The following is a 27,919-nucleotide window of genomic DNA, read 5'->3' as shown; positions in this document are numbered from 1 at the left end:
TCAGGAAGGAGGAGCTTTACCTGGAGGAGTGGAGTATCTGGGCCTGGCCTTCGGTGTCTTTTCTTCCCCAGATGAGTTTCAGACCACACATTGATATGCACCTTGGTCTGACTCGTGCATGTTTTCGATCACGAGTGTTCCACCATCAAACAAATCAAGTTGAATGTTATCTCCCAAATCCAGTGAATGGCTGGAAACATTTGGTTTACATACATATTATTTAATTCCAACCATATTTAAAACTCTAAAAAATACTTGAATATCAATGTGTTAATTTTTTCTTCACAGTCCAAATTATTTTAAATAAAAATTCTACTGGTCCCTTCCCATTTCTGAAACCACACCCTGAACACAGATTTCAAGTCATGACATGGTAGAAGGGAAAGAGGTCTCCATGCCCTGCCTTTCCGGGCAGTATGATTTAGGCACTAAGGCAATCTCTCCTATCTGAGGGACACTCCTGCAGAGTTACGCCTCTGAATTCCCATTTTGAAAAAAGAGCAGAGGTAGTTTTACCTGTTGTCTGTGAGTTGTTCACTGTACTTTCGTATTTTTTCAAAGTGTAAAAGAAATACATTCAAACCAATATTGCACAAAGCCAAGTGTAATTATATGGCTTCACCTTAAATAAGTACACCCCACTTGCCCAGTTGTTAAATGTTAAGCCCTCTTGACTGACCTGGACCATCTTAGAAACACTAGGAAAATGCCATCTGTCACTTTTAATGGAAAGTCCTCAGAATACAAGCAGTGACAAATTCCATCCAGAACATTTGGACATATGACATCACATTACGTCAATAACCATGAGGGAGGGAGTGCTGGCATGGGTTGTTTTTAGCAATAAATGCAAACCTACCGACACACAGCATATGTTGGACATTTTTGCAGGGCTTTTTTCTGGCCAGGACTTTTTTTCTCCTTGGAATATATTTAATGATCATGTGTGAAGAGGAATACAGATGTTCACACAAGCATGCTTAGTACTAGTGAATGTATTAGGTGTAGAAAGGAAATCTACCCTCCCCACCATTCATCACTCAACGAACATTTATTAAATACCTACTGTATGTCACCCACCAATAACATCCTTCATAGAGGAAAAAGTCTGTTTGAAGAATCCACTTTCTTTCTTTAATTCATTTGCTTTACAGAGTCTCTGAATTCCAGATAAACATTTGTCTACTAATTTAAAAATGTGCAGATACTGAAGAATAGTAACTTAGCCTATTTTCATATGTATATAAAAATGTAAACATGGTAAAATGATGGAGAAATCATCTTGTTCAGCAATTTTTGTCATAAAAGATAAAGAAACAGACAATGGCCATATTGCACTTTTGATTTTTAGAGTAGAGCAGGAGAGAAGACAGTACAGAAGCACTCTGTTCTTCACCCACTGAAAAGCCTAATTAGAAGAAAAAGTATGAATTAGTCAAATGAGAAATTCAAGTTGTTATTTTTGAAGTGAATAGCTTTAGGGAGAACATTGCTTTTGAATGACCAAGCAATGCAAGATGCAGACAAAGACACTAGATACTGGAGGTTCCTGTAAGTATAAATTGCCAGAGCTTTTCCTAGTGTAAATTACATGCAGTGAACATCAGAAAACATGTTTGTTAAAGTGTCTGAATTCAAAAAGCTCATTTAATATTAAGCACCTTAATGATTTTAAGCACAATTCTAAAATCATCTAACACTGAACCCAATCAAGACTATTTGCAAATGAACATGCCAGTAATGATGGAATTGCATCTTTTCTGAAGATGCTTCAGTTTCCTTAAAAATCTATTCTAGGAGCCTCAGAGTTTCATGAACACATGGAGGTTCTGGGACAGTGTCTCACTCAGAGAACATGGGGATGTTCCACACACCTTCTCAAATGCCTACCCTGTGTATCACTTCCTTCTGGTGTTTTTTTTTTTTTTTTTTTTTTTTTGAGAGGGCATCTCTCATATTTATTGATCAAATGGTTGTTAACAACAATAAAATTCAGTATAGGGGGGTCAATGCTCAATGTACAATCATTAATCCATCTCAAGCCTAATTCTCGTCAGTCTCCAATCTTCTGAAGCATAACGAACAAGTTCTTACATGGTGAACGAATTCTTACAGAGTGAATAAATTCTTACATGGTGAACAGTACAAGGGCATTCATCACAGAAACTTTCGGTTTTGATCATGCAATATGACCTATAAACCATCAGGTCAAATATGAATATTCATTTGATTTTTGTACTTGATTTATATGTTGATCCCACCTTTCTCTTATTATTATTATTATTTTTATTTTTAATAAAATGCTGAAGTGGTAGGTAGATGCAAGATAAAGGTAGAAAACATAGTTTAGTGCTGTAAGAAGGCAAATGTAGATGATCAGATGATCAGGTGTGTGCCTATGGACTAAGTATTAATCCAGGCTAGACAAGGGCAGCAAGACATCCACGGATGCAGAAGATTTCTCTCAAAGCAGGGGGGGTGAGGTTCTGAGCCTCACCTCTGTTGATCCCCAAATTCTCACCTGATGGCCCCCCTGCGACTGTGCCTGTCTTAGGTTGTTCCTCCCTTGAGGAATCTTACCCGTCTCTGGCTAACCAGTCATCTTCCGGGGCCATACAGGGAAATGTAAAGTTGGTAAGTGAGAGAGAAGCCATATTGTTTGCAAAGGTTAGCTTTTTACTTCTTTGCAGATTTATGCCCTGTGGCTTCTATGCCCAGCACTTGTCTCGAGGTATCTTTACCACCTGGAGGAATTATGATACTCGGTAAATTCGATATGAGGCACGAATTCTATTTAAGGTTTGTAATTAGGAAGGAAGAAGAAAAGCTATAGATGTAGCATATGAAGGAAACTTGGGAGGATTGATTATTTCTTTGACATATCTTCTTGTATAGTACCTTAAGTATGTATAGGTTTTAAACTACTAACTAATTTGCACACACATATTAACATAATAGGAATACGGTGACATAAACAAAGCAAATCTATAATTACCAGCCATCTCCAGTGAAGCCAAGAAAACCATTTAGGCACCCTAGGCATTTGTGAAAATTTATCTATGATATGATGGATATTTTCCAACTGTACTTGAACCATCAGACAAATTAAAGCAGCCCATTTCTGGGATCTGTTCACATCCCATATGTTCTTTTAACCATAGATAGTCTATAGTCATGAGATTTTGGGGTGCTACAACTTGCACCCCTCCCAACTCCTGGTTGAGTTCCAACAGTACAGATCCAGTCAAATTCGTTGTCTCACTGTATGCACATGCCAGCCTAGACATCTCCCTCCTCCTTCTTATGGCAAGTCCAGGAGACGGTGGGCTGGATGCAGCCACAACCGCAGCATCGTCCGGATCCCTGTGGAGGCTTTTTGATGATCATCCCCCGGCACGAGTCCTCCAGAGAGTGCTGATGCCGGAAGCTCCTCCTCATATCGTATCTTAGTTCATTTTCTGGGTATCCAAGCTAGGCCTTGATCTTCTGCGTAGAAACAAACAGACCCTTTGCCCACACTTTGACATGCCCTCTATACCACTGTGCAGAACTCATTGGAGGTCAGCACACAGTAACTGCTTTTTTTTTTTTTTTTTTTAATTAAGAGAAAGGAATATTATCAGAAAAGAGTACCTCCATAGCTGATCATCTGACACCCTTTAAGTGATCAACATTAAGGATATTTAAAGCATGCGTTGATCTTTGATTTACAAATAGTTTTATCCTGTTAAGGAGTAATCCCCCTTTTCTTTCTTTCTTTCTTTTTTTTTTTAAATTTTTAATCTACACTTACCTGAAGAATACTATGTTTACTATGCTCTCCCCTATATCAGGTCCCCCCTAACAACCACATTACGGTTACTGTCCATCAGCTTAGCAAAATGTGGTAGAGTCACTACTTGTCCTCTCTGTGTTGTGCAGCCCACCCTCCCCTTTCTCCCTCCCCCCCATGCATGCTAATCTTAATACCCCCCTTCTTCTTCCCCCCCCTTATCCCTCCCTGCCCACCCATCCTCCCCAGTTCCTTTCCCTTTGGTACCTGTTAGTCCATTTTTGGGTTCTGTAATTCTGCTGCTGTTTTGTTCCTTCAGTTTTTCCTTTGTTCCTATACTCCTCAGATGAGTGAAATCATTTGGTATTTCTCTTTCTCCGCTTGGCTTATTTCACTGAGCATAATACTCTCCAGCTCCATCCATGTTGCTGCAAATGGTTGGATTTTTCCACTTCTTATGGCTGAGTAGTATTCCATTGTGTATATGTACCACATCTTCTTTATCCATTCATCTACAGATGGACATTTAGGTTGCTTCCAATTCTTGGCTATTGTAAATAGTGCTGCGATAAACATAGGAGTGCATCTGTCTTTCTCAAACTTGATTGCTGCGTTCTTAGGGTAAATTCCTAGGAGTGGAATTCCTGGGTCAAATGGTAGGTCCGTTTTGAGCATTTTGATGCACCTCCATACTGCTTTCCACAATGGTTGAACTAATTTACATTCCCACCAGCAGTGTAGGAGGGTTCCCCTTTCTCCACAGCCTCGCCAACATTTGTTGTTGTTTGTCTTTTGGATGGCAGCTATCCTTACTGGTGTGAGGTGATACCTCATTGTAGTTTTAATTTGCATTTCTCTGATAATTAGCGATGTGGAGCATCTTTTCATGTGTCTCTTGGCCATCTGTATTTCTTTTTTGGAGAACTGTCTGTTCAGTTCCTCTGCCCATTTTTTAATTGGGTTATTTGTTTTTTGTTTGTTGAGGCGTGTGAGCTCTTTATATATTCTGGACGTCAAGCCTTTATCAGATCTGTCATTTTCAAATATATTCTCCCATACTGTAGGGTTCCTTTTTGTTCTATTGATGGTGTCTTTCGCTGTACAGAAGCTTTTCAGCTTAATGTAGTCCCACTTGCTCATTTTTGCTGTTGTTTTCCTTGCCCGGGGAGATATGTTCAAGAAGAGATCACTCATGTTTATGTCTAAGAGGTTTTTGCCTATGTTTTTTTCCAAGAGTTTAATGGTTTCGTGACTTACATTCAGGTCTTTGATCCATTTTGAGTTTACCTTTGTATATGGGGTTAGACAATGGTCCAGTTTCATTCTCCTACATGTAGCTGTCCAGTTTTGCCAGCACCATCTGTTGAAGAGACTGTCATTTTGCCATTGTATGTCCATGGCTCCTTTATCAAATATTAATTGACCATATATGTTTGGGTTAATTTCTGGGGTCTCTAATCTGTTCCACTGGTCTGTGGCTCTGTTCTTGTGCCAGTACCAAATTGTCTTGATTACTATGGCTTTGTAGTAGAGCTTGAAGTTGGGGAGTGAGATCCCCCCTACTTTATTCTTCTTTTTCAGGATTGCTTTGGCTATTCGGGGTCTTTGGTGTTTCCATATGAATTTTTGAATTATTTGTTCCAATTCATTGAAGAATGTTGCTGGTAATTTGAGAGGGATTGCATCAAATTTGTATATTGCTTTCGGCAGGATGGCCATTTTGACGATATTAATTCTTCCTAGCCATGAGCATGGGATGAGTTTCCATTTATTAGTGTCCCCTTTAATTTCTCTTAAGAGTGACTTGTAGTTTTCAGAGTATAAGTCTTTCACTTCCTTGGTTAGGTTTATTCCTAGGTATTTTATTCTTTTTGATGCAATGGTGAATGGAATTGTTTTCCTGATTTCTCTTTCTATTGATTCGTTGTTAGTGTATAGGAAAGCTACAGATTTCTGTGTGTTAATTTTGTATCCTGCAACTTTGCTGTATTCCGATATCAGTTCTAGTAGTTTTGAAGTGGAGTCTTTAGGGTTTTTTATGTACAGTATCATATCATCTGCAAATAGTGACAGTTTAACTTCTTCTTTACCAATCTGGATTCCTTGTATTTCTTTGTTTTGTCTGATTGCCGTGGCTAGGACCTCCAGTACTATGTTAAATAACAGTGGGGAGAGTGGGCATCCCTGTCTGGTTCCCGATCTCAGTGGAAATGCTTTCAGCTTCTCACTGTTCAGTATAATGCTGGCTGTGGGTTTATCATATATGGCCTTTATTATGTTGAGGTACTTGCCCTCTATTCCCATTTTGCTGAGAGTTTTTATCATGAATGGATGTTGAATTTTGTCAAATGCTTTTTCAGCATCTATGGAGATGATCATGTGGTTTTTGTCTTTCTTTTTGTTGATGTGGTGGATGATGTTGATGGATTTTCGAATGTTGTACCATCCTTGCATCCCTGGGATGAACCCCACTTGGTCATGGTGTATGATCCTTTTGATATACTGTTGAATTCTGTTTGCTAATATTTTATTGAGTATTTTTGCATCTACATTCATCAGGGATATTGGTCTGTAATTTTCTTTTTTGGTGGGGTCTTTTCCTGGTTTTGGTATTAGGGTGATGTTGGCTTCATAGAATGAGTTTGGGAGTATTCCCTCTTCTTCTATTTTGTGGAACACTTTAAAGAGAATGGGTATTATGTCTTCTCTGTGTGTCTGATAAAATTCCGAGGTAAATCCGTCCGGCCCCGGGGTTTTGTTCTTGGGTAGTTTTTTGATTACTGTTTCAATTTCTTTGCTTGTAATTGGTTTGTTTAACTTTTGTGTTTCTTCCTTGGTCAGTCTTGGGAGGTTGTATTTTTCTAGGAAGTTGTCCATTTCTTCTAGGTTTTCCAGCTTGTTGGCATATAGGTTTTCATAGTAGTCTTTAATAATTCTTTGTATTTCTGTGGAGTCTGTTGTGATTTTTCCATTCTCATTTCTGATTATGTTGATTTGTGTTGACTCTCTTTTTCTCTTAATAAGTTGGGCTAGAGGCTTATCTATTTTGTTTATTTTCTCAAAGAACCAGCTCTTGGTTTCGTTGATTTTTGCTATTGTTTTATTCTTCTCAATTTTGTTTATTTCTTCTCTGATCTTTATTATGTCCCTCCTTCTGCTGACTTTAGGCCTCATTTGTTCTTCTTTTTCCAGTTTTAATAATTGTGATGTTAGACTATTCATTTGGGATTGTTCTTCCTTCTTCAAGTGTGCCTGGATTGCTATATACTTTCCTCTTAAGACTGCTTTCGCTGCATCCCACAGAAGTTGGGGCTTAGTGTTGTTGTTGTCATTTGTTTCTATATATTCCTTGATCTCTATTTTGATTTGTTCATTGATCCATTGATTATTTAGTAGCATGTTGTTAAGCCTCCATGTGTTTGTGAGCCTTTTTGTTTTCTTTGTAGAATTTATTTCTACTTTCATACCTTTGTGGTCTGAAAAATTGGTTGGTAGAATTTCAATATTGTGGAATTTACTGAGGCTCTTTTTGTGAGCTAGTATGTGGTCTATTCTGGAGAATGTTCCATGTGCACTTGAGAAGAATGTATATCCTGTTGCTTTTGGATGTAAAGTTCTATAGATGTCTATTAGGTCCATCTGTTCTAGTGTGTTGTTCAGTGCCTGTGTGTCTTTACTTATTTTCTGCCCGGTGGATCTATCCTTTGGGGTGAGTGGTGTGTTGAAGTCTCCTACAATGAATGCATTGCAGTCTATTTCCCTCTTTAGTTCTGTTAGTATTTGCTTCACATATGCTGGTGCTCCTGTATTGGGTGCATATATATTTAGAATGGTTATATCCTCTTGTTGGACTAAGCCCTTTATCATTATGTAGTGGCCTTCTTTATCTCTTGTTACTTTCTTTGTTTTGAAGTCTATTTTGTCTGATATTAGTACTGCAACCCCTGCTTTCTTCTCACTGTTGTTTGCCTGAAATATGTTTTTCCATCCCTTGACTTTTAGTCTATGCTTATCTTTGGGTTTAAGGTGAGTTTCTTGTAAGCAGCATATAGATGGGTCTTGCTTTTTTATCCATTCTATTACTCTATGTCTTTTGATTGGTGCATTAAGTCCATTTACATTTAGGGTGACTATTGAAAGATATGTACTTATTGCCATTGCAGGCTTTAGATTCGTGGTTACCAAAGGTTCAAGGTTAGCTTCTTTAGTATCTTACTGCCTAACTTAGCTCGCTTATTGAGCTGTTATATACACTGTCTGGAGAGTCTTCTCTCCCTTCTTATTCCTCCTCCTCCATTCTTCATATGTTGTGTGTTTTGTTCTGTGCTCTTTTTAGGGGTGCTCCCATCTAGAGCAGTCCCTGTAGGATGCCCTGTAGAGGTGGTTTGTGGGAAGCAAATTCCCTCAGCTTTTGCTTGTCTGGGAATTGTTTGATCCCACCATCATATTTAAATGATAGTCGTGCTGGATACAGTATCCTTGGTTCAAGGCCCTTCTGTTTCATTGCATTAAGTATATCATGCCATTCTCTTCTGGCCTGTAGGGTTTCTGTTGAGAAGTCTGATGTTAGCCTGATTGGTTTTCCTTTATAGGTGACCTTTTTCTCTCTAGCTGCCTTTAAAACTCTTTCCTTGTCCTTGATCCTTGCCATTTTAATTATTATGTGTCTTGGTGTTGTCCTCCTTGGATCCTTTCTGTTGGGGGTTCTGTATAATTCCATGGTCTGTTCGATTATTTCCTCCCCCAGTTTGGGGAAGTTTTCAGCAATTATTTCTTCAAAGACACTTTCTATCCCTTTTCCTCTTTCTTCCTCTTCTGGTATCCCTATAATACGAATGTTTTTCCTTTTGTATTGGTCACATATTTCTCTTAGTGTTGTTTCATTCCTGGAGATCCTTTTATCTCTCTCTATGTCAGCTTCTATACGTTCCTGTTCTCTGGCTTCTATTCCTTCAATGGCCTCTTGCATCTTATCCATTCTGCTTATAAATCCTTCCAGGGATTGTTTCACTTCTGTGATCTCTTTCCTGACATCTGTGATCTCCTTCCGGACTTCATCCCACTGCTCTTGCATTTTTCTCTGCATCTCATCCCATTGCTCTTGCATTTTTTTCTGCATCTCTGTCAGCATGTTCATGATTTTTATTTTGAATTCTTTTTCAGGAGGACTAGTTAGGTCTGTCTCCTTCTCAGGTGTTGTCTCTGTGATCTTTGTCTGCCTGTAGTTTTGCCTTTTCATGGTGATAGAGATAGTTTGCAGAGCTGGTACAAGTGACCGCTGGAAGAGCTTCCCTTCTTGTTGGTTTGTAGCCTTTTCCTGGGAGAATAGCGACCTCTAGTGGCTTGTGCTGGGCAGCTGTGTGCAGACAGGGCTTCTGCTTCCTGCCCAGTTGCTTTGGGGTTTATCTCCGCTGTTGCTGTGGGCTTGGCCTGGCTGGGGCTGTTCCTCCAAAATGGTGGAGCCCCGTTGGAGGGGGAGCAGCCAGGAGACTATTTATCTCCGTAAGGGGCCTCTGTGCTCCCTGCTGCCCAGGGGGTTAGAGTGCCCAGAGATCCCCAGATTCCCTGCTTCTGGTCTAAGTGACCTGTCCTGCCCCTTTAAGATTTCCAAAAAGCACTCTCCAAACCAAAACAACAGCAGCAACAATGAGAGAGGGAACAGAAAGAAAGAGAAAAAAAAAAAAGGAAAAAAAAGGAAAAAACAAGCGATTTTTTTTTTTTTTTTTTTGTCCTCAGGTGCCGGTCCCAGGCACCCACTCACTGGTCCTGCTGCCCTGTCTCCCTAGCACCAGGGTCCCTGTCCTTTCAAGGCTTCCAAAAAGCACCCACCCAGCGGTCCCGCAGGGAAGGAACGCTCAATATTCTTTGTCCTCAGGCACTGGTCCCACGCACCCGCTCACCAGTCCCTCCGCCCTGCCTCCCTAGCACCGGGGTCCCTGTCCCTTCAAGGCTTCCAAAAAGCACTCGGCAAAAAGAGAGGAAAAAAAAAGGGGAAAAACGCGCGATTTCCTCCGTCCTCAGGTGCTGGTCTCAGGCACCCACCCACCGGTCCCACAGGGAAAAATGCGGGATATTCTTTGTCCTCAGGTGCCGGTCCCAGGCACCCGCTCACCAGTCCCGCCGCCCTGCCTCCCTAGCACCGGGGTCCCTGTCCCTTTTAGGCTTCCAAAAAGCACTCGCAGAAAAGAGAAAAAAAAAGGGGAGAAATGCGCGATTTCCTCTGTCCTCAAGTGCCGGTCTCAGGCACCCGCCCACCGGTCCCGCAGGGAAAAACGGGGGATATTCTTTGTCCTCAGGCGCCGGTCCCAGCCACCCGCTCACCAGTCCCGCCACCGTGCCTCCCTAGCACTGGGGTCCCCGTCCCTTCAAGGCTTCCAAAAAGCGCTCGCCAAAAAGAGAAAAAAAAAAAAAAAGGGGAAAAACGCACGACCTCCTCCGTCCTCAGGCACCGGTCTCAGGCACCCGCCCCCCAGGTCTCGCAGGGAGAAACGCGGGATATTCTTTGTCCTCCGGCGCCGTTCCCAGGCACCTCCTCACCGGTCCCGCCACCCTGCCTCCACAGCAACGGGGGCCCGTCCCTCTAAGGCTTCCAAAAAGCGCTCGCCAAAAAAAAAAAAAAAAAAAAACCGCTCCGTTTTCTCTCCACCCGCAGGGAGCCGGGGGGAGGGGCGCTCGGGTCCCGCCGGGCTGGGGCTTGTATCTTACCCCCTTCACAAGGCGCTGGGTTCTTGCAGGTGTGGATGTGGTCTGGATGTTGTCCTGTGTCCTGAGGTCTCTATTTTAGGAAGATTTTTCTTTGTTATATTTTCATAGCTCTATGTGTTTTTGGGAGGAGATTTCCACTGCTCTACTCACGCCGCCATCTTGGCTCCGCCCTCCTTCTGGTGTTTTAAGTTATATCCTTTTATAATAAACTGGTACTCTGTCCCTTGCCAGATGCTTGGAGCATTGATATGACCGACGCAGTCCCTTCCTTTGTGGAAGTTGCATCTCATAGGAGGACGGACTAGTAACCAGCTAGCATTTGTCTCAGCCACCATGTGATGGAGAATTCAGACAAAAAGGATAGAGGAGAAAGACACATACACACATAGTACACACAGAAATAAAGCAGATGTGGCAAAACAATTTATTCTAACTCTGAACTTAAAACTATCAGAAGTTACCTAGTTTGTACATGTTGCCGGTCTTATGGCTAGATAGTGAAGCAGAATTCACCAACACTCTCTCTATTAAAAAATGACCAAAAATAGACAGTAGTACATCACACACATAAATTTAAATGTATCCTTCCTTTGCCTGGGTTCTTCCCTCCTTGTTCATATCTTTCTCATTGTGCTTGGAAACTGTCTGCTCATGAATCGTGATGTTCCTACATAACTTCAAAGCAAGTCGTCATGGTTCACTACATTCCTTTCACATTGTCAGTTGGATGCAAACCATGTAGCAATGGTATGTAAGAACACGAAGGTTTGCATAAGTAGACATGACTTAGCTTTTTTCCTTGAAAGTGCTCCAACAGACTTATTTGACTTCATGGAAAAGTTTCAATAACCTTTATTAAAGGCAATTCATTGCAACAAGCATACAAACACGTTCTGAGAACTAGACTGTGGCCAGGTGCTACACATGCGGAGATGAGTAAGTTACCATCCTTGCCCACAAACTCAAACTACCTTCCACATATGAAGGCATCTTAAACTGTAAATTAGAATATAACTGTAAAACTTGCTTATAATCTACTGTAACTCTTATAATAATATTTGCCACAGTTTCCATTTTTTTAAATGGCCAAAATTTCTGTGATGGACAAACTTAAAGTTAAGAAAAGTATGACTGGTTTTAGAAATCCCTTTCATCATGTCACTATCTTGCTCAATATAATCTGGTGACACTCAAAGATTACAAATTAAAAGCCAAAGTCATAAGCCTATCCAATTATTTTACAATCTTTCTCTATTATTCTCGTAGGTAAAACCTTTATTCCAACAATCATGATCTACCCTCTTTCCTGACTCCAATCTTTATGAATTTCCATCCTTTCTCCTGCTGAACACTTCCCCTTCTCTTTGAATTTAGTCAAATCATTATTAAAAATGTACTTTTGATTGTTATTTCTAGATATTGGTAATCATTTTACTTTCCTGCTTAAGAAGCCTAAAGAATCCCCAAAATTACATTGACACATGGCTGTTCACTCTTTCCCTTCTCCTATACAAAAGTTATATTCTCTTCTTCTTTTTCTAGTATATTATCATAATTTTAACAGGTTTCTTGGCTTATCAAAATCAAAAGTTAGTACCACTTTCTATATCAAAAGTGAGGCAGGGAAAATGATTTAATGATATCTTCTCTCTGACGTTTTTATTATTATTGTCTAACATTTTATTTTTCTCTTTATTTAACCTTGATCAATCCTTTATTTAACAATCTCTTTATTCATATTCATCAATATGTTTAAAAATACTTAATTTTCCCCTTTGCTTCTTGCATAACATATCACCCCATGGATCCAATTTCCTACTTACTGATGCACATTTATTTGTAGTACTTGTAGCAAATATTCCTAAATTAGGCTCAATTCTTTGTCTGACAACATCTATATTTTACTTGTCAGATAATTTAGGTGATATAAGGCTGAAGGAAACCATGCATTTCTACTTAACACCCTAAATTTAGGTCATTGCCTTCTGGCTGATAAAGTTAACGGTCAGAGTGATTGCTATGCATTTGACATTAGTCTGCAAATTATCTTGGAATGGAAGAGTTCATCTCTGACTTTCAATTTTCTGATAATGATGCATTTTTATGCATATTAAAGTTTCTTTTTATGCAAACTTAAAGTTTCTTTTTAAGTCCTTCTTAGGAGTCAGTATAATTCTTAATCTGACATCTCATGATTTGTTTTTCATTTCTGGAAAAATCTTAGTTGTTGCTACTACAAATATTGCCTCCCTCTCTACATATCTGACCTTTATTTCTTAAACTTCTACTGGACATGTCCAGGACCTTCACACTGTGGTCTTCATGTCTTTTAACTGCTCTGAAATCTACTTGACTCCAATAAATCTATCATCTAATTCTCTAATTGTACATTTGCTTGTGTCTAATCAGTTCATAATGCACTCCTTTGAAAACCCAAAAGTCAGGATACAGGTTATCTACAGGGGATGGGAAAAGGATAGTGTTAAGGAAGGGACATCTAAAGAACTGACAGTATTATTTTCTTAGCTCAGTTTATGTGAAATAGATGTTTCAAATTATTTGCTGTACTATATGTTTCTATAATTTTGGTATACAGTATATTATTTTTTATTAAAAAATACTCAACAACAAATAATCAGTTAGTTAAGACTTGATGTTAAACATTTCTTGGCATAAATTCTGCATTATTTTTACACAGTAATACTTGTACCAGTTTAGACATCTGATATATATTCAACTTAAACTTTAGAAGTTTGAAAGATGTAATTCATAAAGGAATCTCTAATGAAGCAAATTAAGTCCATATCCTGTGGTTTTATTTCTATATGAAATGTTTTATATTTAAACAGACATTTCCACCCATACTTCACCTTTCCTTCATTTTACTCCTTTTTAAATTCCTTTGTGTCCTTTTAAATGTATCTTAGCTCCTTTACTCACTGTATTTAAAAACATTGTATCATACTTTATTAGGCAATATGATCTTTCATCTCTTCCTTTATAAATACTAGTCAGTGCATTTATAACCTTGAACACATAATAACTGAATTCAAACTGTAAGAAGACAGAGCAAGCAATTTTAAGACATTACAAGCAGATATTTCAGTTTTTCAAGTACTCTTGAACAATCTCCAGATGAAAATAAATTTAAGTCTTCTATCAGTTAAAGTTTCTCCTGGGCTAGATTCCAGATTTAATAGTATTCATACTTTCCTTCCTTCCAAGATATTTTTAATCTAAGTTTATTAGTTTTTGTAATACTAAATACATTTTATAAACATGTCTGATTTTGTGACTACAGTTACAAATCCAAATTATTTACAGAAAGGACACAAACTATTTTATCTCTTGGAATATTTTATGAAGAAAAGCATAAAAATTAAGAGGTGATTACACACATGGACAGAAGAAATTCAATGAAATTTTGTTCAAGAACGGAAGAGATAGGTGAAAACCATGTTGGTTAAAAACAATGTAATTAACAATAATTGTCTAAGTGCTACCACTGAATAGTATCAAGTACATAGTTCATTTTATGTATCTTTTGTATTACTTCCCCTTTCCTTTTTTAGACTTCTATTCTAATTTTTTAAAAAGCTTATACTGCTTGATTATACATTCATAGGCTTTTAGACTCATCAGTTCTGTGTTTTATAAAATAGTGCAATGTGAATAGAATAAATGATTAGTATTTTAAATAATCTTACATATCATTCATTGACAATTCATTTACAGAATCCTTTACTTATATGAAAGTTGTAACACCAAATATGAACTATCAGTTTGAACATAAAATAATTAATATGGGGTTATATCTAGTTACATTTAGATTTAAAACATAATAGTTTGTTACTAATCCCAGTATTTCCTTCTAGACATAATACAAAATTCTTTTAGTCAATTGCACTATCATTGGTGTCTAGAAATACACAATTTTAAGGAGAAGTCCTCTAAATACTTCAGGCAAGTTAAAAGATGGGAGTTAAAAGACATTTTTGTGTCTAAAAAAATTCTGATAATTTTGGAAATTTCATCTCTAGATAAACTAGCTGAAGTAAGACAAATTACAGAAGTTGGAAAAGATTTATAGCACATGCCCAACACTTACTTGCTATGTACCCAAATGGTCAGGTTTGGGGTTTCCTTCTGCTCCTCAAGTGAAATAGACTGTGTTTCCCAATGTTACCTCCACACGTTGGGGCTCAAAAGCAATTGGAAGACTCTCTGTAACGAAAGAATTACTAGTATATTTTTAAAGATACAAAATCATATAACAATCTAAGAGACTTTTGAGAAGAAGCTATATTAATTTCTTTTTACATTAAACTTTACACATTATACTGCATATTTTTACACAGTAATGCCTGTACCAGTTTAGACATCTGAGATATATTCAACTTAAACTTTAGAAGTTTGAAAGATGTATTGCATAAAGGAATCTCTAATGAAGCAAATTAAGTCCATATTCTGTGCTTTTATTTCTAGTCGTTCAATCCAACTTTACTTATGGAAGGAGTTTGATTTTATGGGTCAGTATTTCAAACCAAGTACTTAAATGGAGCTTGCAATTTTGCAGGTGCTCCCCCTAGACATTAGTCATCCAACTGCTTGCTTTATATACTTTCACAAGAATTCCTATGTTTACACCTCAAAACCTGGCTAAGCAAAGTTACTTATAAATGTAAATGAGTGCTCCCATTTTGAAATAATAATTGATTGGCAAAACACAGAAACATTTTCATTATTTAAATAAGGAAGTAGAATGATTGTTTTTAATGAATTGGATAAGATGATTGAATTTAAATTATAGAGAAAAATGTACAAAAGGAAATATCACTTTTCTATAGCAAATTTCACATCATTCTCTTTAAACTTTTCTAAAACTCTTCCTTATATAAGTGCATCATTTGAAATTTCCAATCATTAACAAATAACCATACCTAATATGTCTGGAGAACATTACGTAGATCTCTAGTAATCTTACCCCTTTCATTAAACATCCATATAATTAACATCTTAGCTTTACCTCCCTAAGAAAATGGCTTGATTCATTTATATATTTATTTTATAAAGTAATTCAACATGCCCAGCATGTCCAGCATGTTGCTAGTAACACCGGCAGTGGAGCAGTGATGAAAACAGACCAAGTCTCTGTCCTCACAGGCTTATAGATTTATTGGAGCAAATGAAATAAAGCAAACTCAAAATGTATAATAACAAATTTTGATAAACACCAAGACGATAACTAAAAATGTTTTGCTAGGATCTAAGAAGGGACCTGATGCAGTGGGTGGGTGTGTGGTAGAAAGGAGGTATGTAGGAAAGGGAATTTAATTAAACCTTTACAAGCAGTTAATACTTAAGAAGAGAGCTATTAAAAGGAGGGGTGTAAGGATAATATTATAGGCAGGAAAACAGCAGGTCGACAGTCCTTGAGTCAGAAAAAAAGCTGAAGAACTTCTAGGAACTGAAAGCACATCATGGTGGCTAACCATCAAGGAGCAAAGGGAAGAGCAGAGGGATGAGGCTGTAAAGAGTAGCCGGGGCTGCAACCTGCCGGAAGTGTTGGCCTTGTGAAGGATTCTGTCTTATATTTAAGATGCTGAGATCTATAAAAGGGTTAGAGCAGAATGATATGATTAGATATATTCTTAAAAGATCTCCCCAAATACAATAGATTGGAGAAGGATGAAAATGAAAGCTCAAACATCAGTTAAAATGTAATGTATCCCAGGCAAAACTCCATTGTAGCATCAACTAGAAGTTGGTAGTAAGGATGGTAGGTATGGAGAATTTGAGATTTATTCAGAAATAAAGACCAAGTCATTTTTCCTAGAAATCTCTATGGAATTGAATTCTGTTATTATAATTTTCCAAATTACCTGTTTAGAGAAATGCAAAAATCAACTTCAGTGTATGAGGCAATGGAATGCAAACTTCCAGTTTTTGTAAGCTTTCATCTGAGTAAATTTCCAAGGAGCCCAATTATCACACACACACACACACACATACCTGTGTGCACACATACAAAAACATATATATGCATGCATTTATATTCATTTAATTATATTTGAAGCTATAAATAGGAATAGAAAGATTAGATAGATAAATAGGTAGGTATTCTTTTATTTATATTAAAAGCTTGAAGTGAGAATCAAATAATACCCTAAGAAGTCACACTCAGCTCTTTAAGTAAAACCTGATACCTTTATTAAAGCTCTCAGAACATGAACCTGTACTTATTAAATCCAAAGTTTTGATTATTTAAAATATACAAGAATATATTATAACAAGTTTTCATTGTTGCCACATCTTATGTGTAAAAAAGAAAAATGATAAGTGGATTTGTTGAGTTTTTATTAGCAATGAATATTAGCAATTAATCTAAAGTTGAGAAACTTAAATTATTGATTATTAGCATTAAAACACATTGAGGCATTAAGTGGAGAATTTAATGCTGCTTACAGTGTCCTGTGACCTTGCTGGAAAATAATTTTCTCTCTATTTCTTCTTTGAAATTCAGAAGTTGGATTAAATGGTGGAAAACTCTCCCAGCTCTACCAATTTATCATGATAAAACTTCCTTAAATGAAAATGCAGATGATGAAAAGGAAATTGACCATCTTTTAATAAATCCCTTAAAAACATTTTCTGATGTTATGCTCTTCCAAATGCAACATCATATAATAAACCTTTATGGGAAGAGGGCAAACAAAAGACATTTCCATTTTATATGCACAGACAAAAATCACTTATCACAGTTGAGTTCCTCTGTTGTTACTGAAACGATCAAGCATCCCTGGAGTCTTCTCAGGTGTTCACACATAACAACAGCCTCATTTGGGGCACAACCTTGCAAAGTTCCCCAAGCCACATTAAAACACAGTCACAAACTAGAGCATTGGAATCCGGACACCTGGGCACACAGGCAAGAATTACAACTGTTAAAAGTGACTATTAGTTTCTGTTTTGGATCTTCTGAATTAAAATATTTAATTTCATGTAATTGACCTTCTCTGTTACATTTTTGACATTTACCTATTGACAGATTAAAACAAATGTTTACCTGGTCACACATCTTGAACAGAACAGATACAGTTCCATTTCCATTCAAACAATATGCCTGGAAAGCACTTTGAGACTCAAAAAGTGGTTTCTCCTTAATATGCTCTATATTATTTGATTATAAACAAATCATTATAAGATAACATGAACACTTATTCATTTTAAAGAAAACTTAGAATTAAAACTATACATACCAAAATGTTGCAGTTCATTTACATGTTAAGAATAGAGAATTTATGTTTGGAAGTGTTTTATTTTTTAAATTTTTTCATAGAGATTACCTAAAAGAAAGAGGGGAGGCTTTGTTACCCAGTGTAGGCTTATAAATGTGCTGTGTATGATTCACACAAGTGCCCCAAATGGCTTGGTCTTTTCCCATATAAACCTCCTCAACATCAGTATGGAAAGTCAGGTGTTCCTCAGGCTCTCAATTTTCCCTAGCAGATAGAGATAGGACTTTTTATTTTTATTTTTATGCTAACAGGCCCAGCTATCACTGGAAATGACAGTGATCTTGAATGTCTCTTGCAAAGTGCAATGGGAAGATCCTCTACATATTTTGTGGTGTTTCCTACTCTAGCTGAGCAAGTTAATCACTGTGCTAAATTTTACTATCCTTCCTAGCATTTTTTTCTCATGAAATAAAATTGATAGATAGCCAGAGAGATCTATACCATATGTCTCCATTCTTTCCAAAAGATATATAGAGAAGGGCACAAGGATGATAAATTTTCCCTTTAATTCATCACAAAGGTTGAAAGGGGGGCGGGCACTAGCTAAGTGGCATCTGCAAGTCTGTCTGTAGCGGTAATCAAGTCATACTCTACACAAGAGAACTCTAGTGATAAGAGGATAATATGAATATATTTATGATAGGGACAAGGGTTATGTTGTTTAAATTTTATCATAGTAAGTAATGCTTTGCATGACTTAAGCAGAGTAATAAAGGCTACTGTTTTTAACAACTTTTTTAAACATCCTTTAATGACATCTGGGAAACAAAGGAATTTAAAGAACAAATTTGCATATAAAATAAAAAAATTATCTGGCTGTTTTAATTTAGAAGTTCATATTAATACCAACTTACTGGAACAGTACCTTTTTTCTGAAAGTCAAAAGTCATGTTCTTTAGATTTAGAATTTAGAATACTTCCAGAAAGCTATATATATATTTATTAATTTAAAAAAAACTTGTCTAATGATTTTGTAAGGTATATTATAGGTGCTAGGTCATAAAATTACATTATATTGTAACTTAAATTGTATCACACTGAAAGAATAGCTATATTAAGCAAAATAAAGTTCCTAAATTTTAAAAATCTTACATTCATTAAAACATTACATAATGGCATAGATTTTATTTGCTTAATGCTGCCATCAAGACTTCACACTAACCTGAGAAAGTAAAATCAGAGCTGATATAGGAAATGCTTCTAGCCTTGTCCAGAGTGACCTTAAGACATGGGAGTTGGCCAACATTTGTTCAGGAAGGTATTGTTGGCTTCCATGTCCTTGACTGTCTTTGTCACTGACTGGCTTATTGTATCCATTATTTGATTAAAAACAGATCTATTTCATATGTCACCCAAGGGAGAGATAGAGAGTAACATACAAAGAATGGAGGAAGAAGGAAAAGGTGGAAAAAAAAGATTCTTTAGGTCTGTTTGAAATAGCTTATGAAGTGAGTTAAATTAGACTGTTATATAGTAATAAAATTACCCTTGAACCTTTGGTAACCACAAATCTAAAGCCTGCAATGGCAATAAGTACATACCTATCAATAATCACCCTAAATGTAAATGATCTGAATGAACCAATCAAAAGACATAGAGTCACTGAATGGATAAAAAAACAAGACCCATTTATATGCTGCCTACAACAGACTCACTTCAAACCCAAAGATATACAAAGACTGAAAGTGAAGGGATGGAAAAAGATTTTCATGAACTAATAGGGAGAAAAAAGCAGGAGTTGCAGTACTTGTGTCAGACAAGACAGACTTCAAAACAAATAAAGTAAGAAGAGACAAAGAAGGACATTACATAAGGATAAAGGGGTCAGTCCAAGAGGATATAACTGTTAGAAATATCTATGCACCCAACACAGGAGCACCCACATATGTGAAACAAATATTAACAGAATTAAAGGTGGAAATAGAATGCAATGCATTCATTTTGGAAGACTTCAACACACCACTCACTCCAAAGACAGATAAACCAGACAGAAAATAAAGAGACAGAGGCATTGAACAATGTATTAGAACAAATGGACCTAACGGACATCTACAGAACACTCCATCCAAAAGTAACAGGATACACATTCTTCTCAAGTGCACATGGAACATTTTCAGGAATAAATTATATACGAGGTCACAAAAAGAACCTGAGTAAATTCAGAAAGATTGAAATTGTACCAACCAGTTTCTCAGATCACAAAGGTATGAAACTACAAATAAATTACTCAAAGCAAATGAAAAGGCTCACAAACACATGGAGACTTGATAATATGCTCCTAAATAATCAATGTATCAATGACCAAATAAAAACAGAGATCAAGCAAAATATAGACACAAGTGACAACAATAATTCAACACCAAAAACTCTGTGGGACACAGCAAAGGCCATGCTAAGAGGGAAATATATTGCAATACAGGCCTACCTCAGGAAAGAACAATCCCAAATGAACAGTCTAAGCTCACAATAAATTAGACTAGAAAAGGAAGAACAAATGAGGCCCAAAGTCAGTAGAAAGAGGGACATAATAAAGATTAAAGCAGAAATAAATAAAATTGAGAAGAATAAAATAGAAACAATCAATGAATGCAGGAGCTTGTTCTTCAAGAAAATAAACAAAATAGGTAAATCCCTAGCCAGACTTTTCAAGAAAAAAAGAGAGTGTACACACATAAACAGAATCATAAATGAGAAAGGAAAAATCACTACCAAAACCACAGAAATACAAAGAATTGTGAGAGTATACTATGAAAAATTATGTTAACAAACTGGATAACATAGAAGAAATGGACAATGTTCTAGAAAAACATAACCTTCCAAGGCTGACTGAACAAGGAAGAAACAGAAAATCTGAACAGACAAATTACCAGCAAAGCAATTGAATTGGTAATAAAAAACCTACCTAGAAACAATATCCCTGTACCAGACGGCTTCACTGCTGAATTTTATCAAACATTTCATGAAGACCTAATACCCATCCTACTTAAAGTTTTCCAAAAAGTAGAAGAGGAGGGAATACTCCCATACACATTCTATGAGGCTAACATCACTCAATACCAAATCCAGGCAAAGGCACCACAAAAGAAAAGAAAATTACAGACCAACATCCCTGATGAACATAGATGCAAAAATACTCAATAAAATATTAGCAAACTGAATTCAAAAATACATCAAGAAGATAATCCATCATGATCAAGTTGGATTCATCCCAGGGATGCAAGGATGGTACAACATTCGAAAATCCATCAACATCATCCACTATATCAACAAAAAGAAGGACAAAAACCACATGATCATCTCCATAGGTGCTGAAAAAGCATTTGACAAAATTCAACATCCATTCATGATAAAAATTCTCAACAAAATGGGTATAGAGGGCAAGTATCTCAACATAATAAAGGCCATATATGACAAACCCACAGTCAATATAATGCTTAACATTGAGAAGCTGAAAGCTTTTCCTTTAAGATCAGTAACAAGACAAGGATGCCTACTCTCCCCATTTTTATTCAACATAGTTCTAGAGGTCCTAGCCATGGCAATCAGACAATACAAAGAAATAAAAGGCATCCAGATTGGTAAGGAAGAAGTCAAACTGTCACTGTTTGCAAATGACATGATATTGTACATAAAAAACTCTATAGAATCCACTCCAAAACTACTAGATGTGATATCCGAATTCAGCAAAGTTGCCAGATACAAAATTAATACACAGAAATCTGTTGCATTCCTATACATCAAAAAGGAACTAGAAGAAAGAGAAATCAGGAAAACAATTCCATTCACAATTGCATCAAAAAGAATAAAATACCTAAGAATAAAGCTAACCTAGGAAGTGAAAGACCTATACCCTGAAAACTACAAGACACTCATGAGATAAATTAAAGAAGAAACCAATATATGAAAACATATCCCATGCTCATGGATAGGAAGAATTAATATTGTCAAAATGTCCATCCTGCCTAAAGCAATCTACAGATTCAATGTGATGCCTATCAAAATACCAACAGTAATCTTCAATGAACTAGAGCAAATCATTCTAAAATTCATATTAGACCACAAAAGACCACGAATAGCCAAAGCAATCCTGAGAAGAAAGAATGAAGCTCCCTGACTTCAAGCTGTACTACAAAGCCACAGTAATCAAGATAATTTGGTACTGGCATAAGAACAGACCCATAGACCAGTGGAACAGAATAGAGAGCCCAGATATAAACCCAAGCATATATGGTCAATTAATATATGATAAAGGAGCCATGGATATACAATGGGGAAATGACAGGCTCTTCAACAGCTGGTGTTGGCAAAACTGGACAGCTACATGCAAGAGTATGAAACTGGATTATTGTCTAACCCCATACACAAAAGTAACCTCAAAATGGATCAAAGACCTGAATGTAAGTCATGAAACCATAAAACTCTTAGAAAAAAACATAGGCAAAAATCTCTTGCACATAAACATGAGCAATTTCTTAATGAACATATCTCTCCAGGCAAGGGAAACAAAAGCAAAAATGAACAAATGGGGCTATACCAAACTAAAAAGCTCCTGTACAGCAAAGGACACCATCAGTAGAACAAAAAGACATCCTACAGTATGGGAGAATATATTCATAAATGACTGATCTGATAAGGGGTTGACTTCCAAATTACATAAAGAGCTCACGCACCTCAACAAACAAAAAGCAAATAAGTCAATTAAAAAATGGACAGAGGAGCTGAACAGACACTTCTCCAAATAAGAAATTCAGATGGCCAACAGGCACATGAAAAAATGCTCCACATCGCTATTCTTCAGAGAAATGCAAATTAAAACCACAATGAGATATCACCTCATATACCAGTTAGGATTGCCACCATCCAAAAGATAAACAACCACAAATGTTGGCAAGGATGTGGAGAAAAGGGAAACCTCATACACTGCTGGTGGGAATGTAATTTAGTTCTACCATTGTGGAAAGCAGTATGGAGGTTCCTCAAAAAACTCAAAATAGAAATACCATTTGACCCAGGAATTCCACTCCTAGGAATTTACCCTAAGAATGCAGGAGCCCAGTTCCAAAAAGACATACTCACCCCTATGTTTATCACAGCACTATTTACAATAGCCAAGAAATGGAAGCAACTTAAGTATCCATCAGTAGATGAGTGGATAAAGAAGAGGTGGTACATATACACAATGGAATATTATTCAGCCATAAGAAGGAAAGAAATCCTACCATTTGCAACAACATGGAAGGAGCTGGAGGACATTATGCTCAGTGAAATAAGCCATGCAGAGAAAGACAAGTATCAAATGATTTCACTCATCTGTGGGGTATAAGAAAAAAGAAAAAACTGAAGGAACAAAGCAGCAGCAGACTCACAGACCCGAAGAATGGACTAACAGTTACCAAAGGACAAGGGACTTGGGAGGATGTTTGGGAAGGGAGGGATAAGGGAGAAAAGAGGGTATTATGAAAGGGAGAAAATTGTGCATTATTATTAGCACACATAATGTAGGGGTGGTCACAGGGAAGGCAGTATAACACAGAGGAGAGAAGTAGTGATTCTATAGCATCTTACTACGCTGATGGACAGTGACTGTAATGGGGTATGTGGTGGGGACTTGATAATAGGGGTGATCTAGTAATGGTAATGTTGCTCATGTAATTGTACATTAATAATACCAAAATAATAATAATAATAATAATAGAGATCTATTTCAGCATTAACAAGTTGCAAAATTCACACATAATTTATGTTTTGAGTTTAATGTCTTCTAAATTTATCAAAAGCCGTATGTAGATTTTAAATGTCAAGGAGTAAATTCTCACTCCAGAATCACCATGACTTTTCTCAGAGTTGAACACCAGCAAGGATGTCAATACAAATCTCTTGGAAACATCGCCATCAAACAGCTCCAACAGTCTGGAACGTTCCATTCCCCTGATGCCATTATTGTTTACATATTACCCTACATCGGTCAGTGATCCACATTTTCCTTCTGTATCTTCATGTTTGTGTAGCTTCTGTGAGAGATGAGCAAGGAGTTTGATTTCTTCTTTTTATTACTATAAACTTCAGTTAGGTATTTATCCTATGTGTGAGACAGAAAATATGAATGAAACTATAGGATATATATATTTTTTTATTTGCCACTTGAAAAATTCCTCTATGTTTGGAAAAAAATGTAATACTGGAACTATATTTTATGTAAAAATCTGTTTGGAGACCCTTTATAAATAGAGTGTTTACAAATTTGTACTGGAAAAGCGTTATTTGAAACATTGCCTATAATTTAGAGCCATGAATTTTGAAAAATAAAAAGCTATGGAGTAAATCAATAGGAAAGTAGGTTATCTTAATCTTTATTAGACCACACTAAATATTAGTATACTCAGCTAAAAAATAATTAACATTTTACTCTGCTCCACTTTGAAAGTGCTTTAACATAAAATATTATGCTAAGGTAAATAAAAGACAACTGCCCTTTGATAGTAGTCAGTCCAGAATTACAACATAAAATACTTGTTCCTATTCACTGCTCAATGGGCACTTACAAAGGGAAATAAACACCAGGTAAATTAATCTTTTCTATTTGAAAATAGAGTAATATGTCACTTGTACTCACACATCCTTTTCACTTAAAGATCCTAAAACACTTTTGAAAAGGCATTTCATTAATTTTCCCGGTATATGCTTGTGAAGAGTGTAGTTGTCATGAGTCAAAAGTGATGTGTACAAATGGGAAATCAATGCAGGTGTCCTGCAGAGACCGTAGTGGTGGGTCAAGCTTCCAGCGCCTAGGGACTCTGCACTCCTCCTTTGGTGAAGACTGCCTTGCTGAACACGGAATTGATTCCGTAGTAGGTGTAGCTTATTTATTAGCCCCCAGCTGCTTTCCTGTATTCTGGTTCTCTTATCTAAGTTACAGTCTGGATGGGTGTGAGTCTGAGGATTTCGAATAGCTCCTTCCCAGCACTCACCTCTCAGACCAGTCAAGATCGCAAGAGCCCTGGAGACGTTTGCCCAAGTCATCTGTCTGTCAGATTACAATGAATGTAAAGGGTCATTTACCATCTATGAAAATAGATACTTCATCAGTATACTATACTGACAAAATCATCTTAAAGGTGTCTTAAAACATTTGAGATAAATACAGTACATGTTTATAAAAGCACACACTGGCCCATCACTGTAAGTGGGGTCCCTCTCTGCTTCTTTATTAGTATTTACTTCTCTGTGTGTGCTCCAACAATGCAGTGAATGCTGTTTAATTAAATGTGAAAGGTTATAACAACTACAAAAAAACACTGCTACTTAATTTTTACAAGAAAGTATAATGAGAATAGAAAAAAAACAAGAGATTTACCATTTCAGGACTTTCTGAGAGTCTTAAAAGCCAAGAATGATACCCAGGTATAATCTATGTAGAGAAGTAAGACTTAACAGTAATTATAACTGCAAATATATTAAGATAGTGGCTCTAACCATAAAGAATATAATAAATCCACCAAAAGAAAAATAGGGCAAGTAAAAAGTAAAACACAATATATGCTCCTATCAAATAATGCATCCTATAACCTTGCTACAAAATGTCTTGGCATTTTCTATTTCCCATATATAATTTAAAAATAAGAAGGTTCAAAGAATGAGATACACACCCACTGGGATAGCCAAAATCCAGAGCACTGATAACACCAAAGGCAGGTGAGGATGTGGAACAACGGGAATTCTCATTCACTGCTGGTGGGATTGAAAATGACATGATCACTTGGGAAAAGAGTTGAGCAGTTCTTTACAAAACTAAACCACTCTTTCCATACCACCCAGCAATCATGCTCCTTGATATTTATCCACTGTAGGTGAAACCTATGTCCCCTGAGAGACCCCCACAAGGATGGTTACAGCAGCTTCATTCAGTACTGCCAAAATTTTGGAGGAACCAAGATGCCATTCAGCAGGTGAAAGGAGAAACGGCCTCTGTGACATCCAGACAGTAGAATACTATTCAATGCTATAATGAATTGAGCTGCCGTGCTACGAAACAACAAGGAAGAAGCTTAAATTCATATTGCTAAGTGAAAGAAGTTAATATGGAAAGGCTGAGTACTGAAGGATTCTAACTATAAGATATTCTGGAAAAGGCAAAACTATGGAGGCAGCAAAAAGATTAGTGCCAGAAATTAGGGGAGGAAGGGATGAGTATGTGGAGCACAGAGGAAAGCTTTAGGACATGGAAGATATTCTATCTGATATTATAATGATGGATGCATGTCATTATAAATTGTCTAGACTTTTAGAATGTACCTAAGTGAACCCTAAGGTAAACTGTGGACTTTGGGTGATTATATATGTCAATACAAGTTCATCAAGTACAATAAATGCACCATTTGGTGGAGGATGTGTATGTGGGGGACAGAGGGACCATGAGATATCTTGGTAGTTTCTGTTCAAATTTGCTGTGAACCTAAAACAGCTCTAAAAAATAAAGTCTATTAAAAATAAACACACAAACAAGAATGGAGGTTTGTATTAGTCCACTGGATGTGGTGCAACCAGTTCTGACAAGTAAGCAAACTTTGGCAGAAAAAGAAATATGAAGGGCACATTTGTGGGTTTGAGCACAGCCAGGAGGAAGGAGAGGCAGCACTGGCGTGCCTGCCGTGAGAACTGCCAGGAAAGTAGGGGCACAACCTTGAAAAAGTGGATGAGGATGGGATGAACTGTCCCCTTGATTATTCACGATCCTTTAAATGCAATTAAGCACAAATTTACTTCCCGCGATGTTCTGATTTTTATTTAATCTACATACCCCATTGCTCCAGACCTGGACATCAGAAAGGCAGCAGCAACCACTGTGCTTTTTCCACTAGCTGCTCTCTGACCAGCACTGGAATCATGACCCTGGATCTTTTACCTGATAATAGGAATTTATGTTTGTGTGTACTGAAGGAAGAAATAACAAAAACGGAAAGCATCGATTCTGCAGAAGTCATACACATAGATCAGGATAGGGAGACAGAGTAAAGGAGGAATTCACATGGACAGAAGGAGAAATGAGGCAACCAGAGACGCTGGGTAGATTGGGTTGGGATTTTATTCTGCTTTGTTTCCTGTAGGAAGAGCTGGGAACCATCTCTGCCACAAGGGAGGACTTCTGAAGCCTGGACAGAGGAGTTTGACTTTCTTTAGAACTTTTCACATCTCTTTTTGTAATAAAAAGTTAAAGGAAAAGGAAGCCTTGGGAGTCTTTAGATTTGACCAGCAAGGAAATGACTGAGTAGTGAGGATAGCTTCTATCTTCAATATTCCTTTTGAATGCCACTTCTAAGGGAATACATGAAAGCTCAGTCGACTATCTGTGTCCTCTATCACTTTGCAGTTAACAAAACCGTTCTCTCCCTTACACTCTAGAATTGCAATGATCCTTCACAGCAAAAGGAGAGAAAGGCAAATCATTGTTTGGGATTTATTTATTTGGGAGAAAATCATAAGTTTTTTCTGTTTATGCACTGAAACTCACATACAGTCTCTTTAATGACTCCAGATGAGAAAAGCTCCCCACCAGTATTTTAGATAATTTGTTGTTATGCAAAAATATGAAAAATAAAAGATAACTTTTAATCACAATGCAGTAACGATGAGTTCAGGGTACAAATGTTTTTAAAACTAATTGTGAATCCAAATATATTTTTCAAAATATTTCAGTGAGAAAGGGTGAGTACAAAGCAGAGTGTCATTTATGGAAGCATTTGCTTTAAAGATTTACATGTACGTATCTACCACTATACTGATACCTTACCATTCATGGTCTTTTGAATTTTTCATTTTATTTAGTTAGAGATTGCAAATGCTAAAGAGAACTTTACAAAAATACATCTTTAAACACATAGGAAATCAAGATAGACAATGTATTCATCAAAAAGAATGGCACAATATTGTGACTGCAGAAGCCTGCAGAAGAACCATGATTAACTGGATCCGGCGGATGGCCGCCCTCTGTCGGTACTGTACCTTGTTGGCCGCCCCAGGTCCGCCACACCACAGTCCCCATTATGTGTTTCCGTTCAAATCCATTCCCCGGGTGGAATTGCAGAGGAGCATTTCCCAGGCTGTGCTGCGCATGGCTTCCTCTTCCTCTTCCTCCCCCTCCCTCCAT

At 37.1% G+C, this 27,919-nt stretch overlaps 1 protein-coding gene across 1 annotated transcript; it reads right to left on the bottom strand.

The window, feature by feature from the left end:
• Positions 1-27,919, bottom strand: PXDNL (peroxidasin like). The gene is given in 7 exon segments (XM_073220276.1): positions 1-190; positions 14,586-14,603; positions 14,605-14,697; positions 17,230-17,338; positions 17,341-17,393; positions 27,288-27,377; positions 27,630-27,919. Coding segments are annotated over 7 exon segments (843 nt in total).

The sequence above is a fragment of the Manis javanica genome, chromosome 2, assembly GCF_040802235.1.
Source record: "Manis javanica isolate MJ-LG chromosome 2, MJ_LKY, whole genome shotgun sequence".
Lineage (NCBI taxonomy): Eukaryota > Metazoa > Chordata > Mammalia > Pholidota > Manidae > Manis > Manis javanica.
The sequence above is the reverse complement of the archived record's forward strand: the minus strand, read 5'-3'. Positions and strand labels throughout refer to the sequence as shown.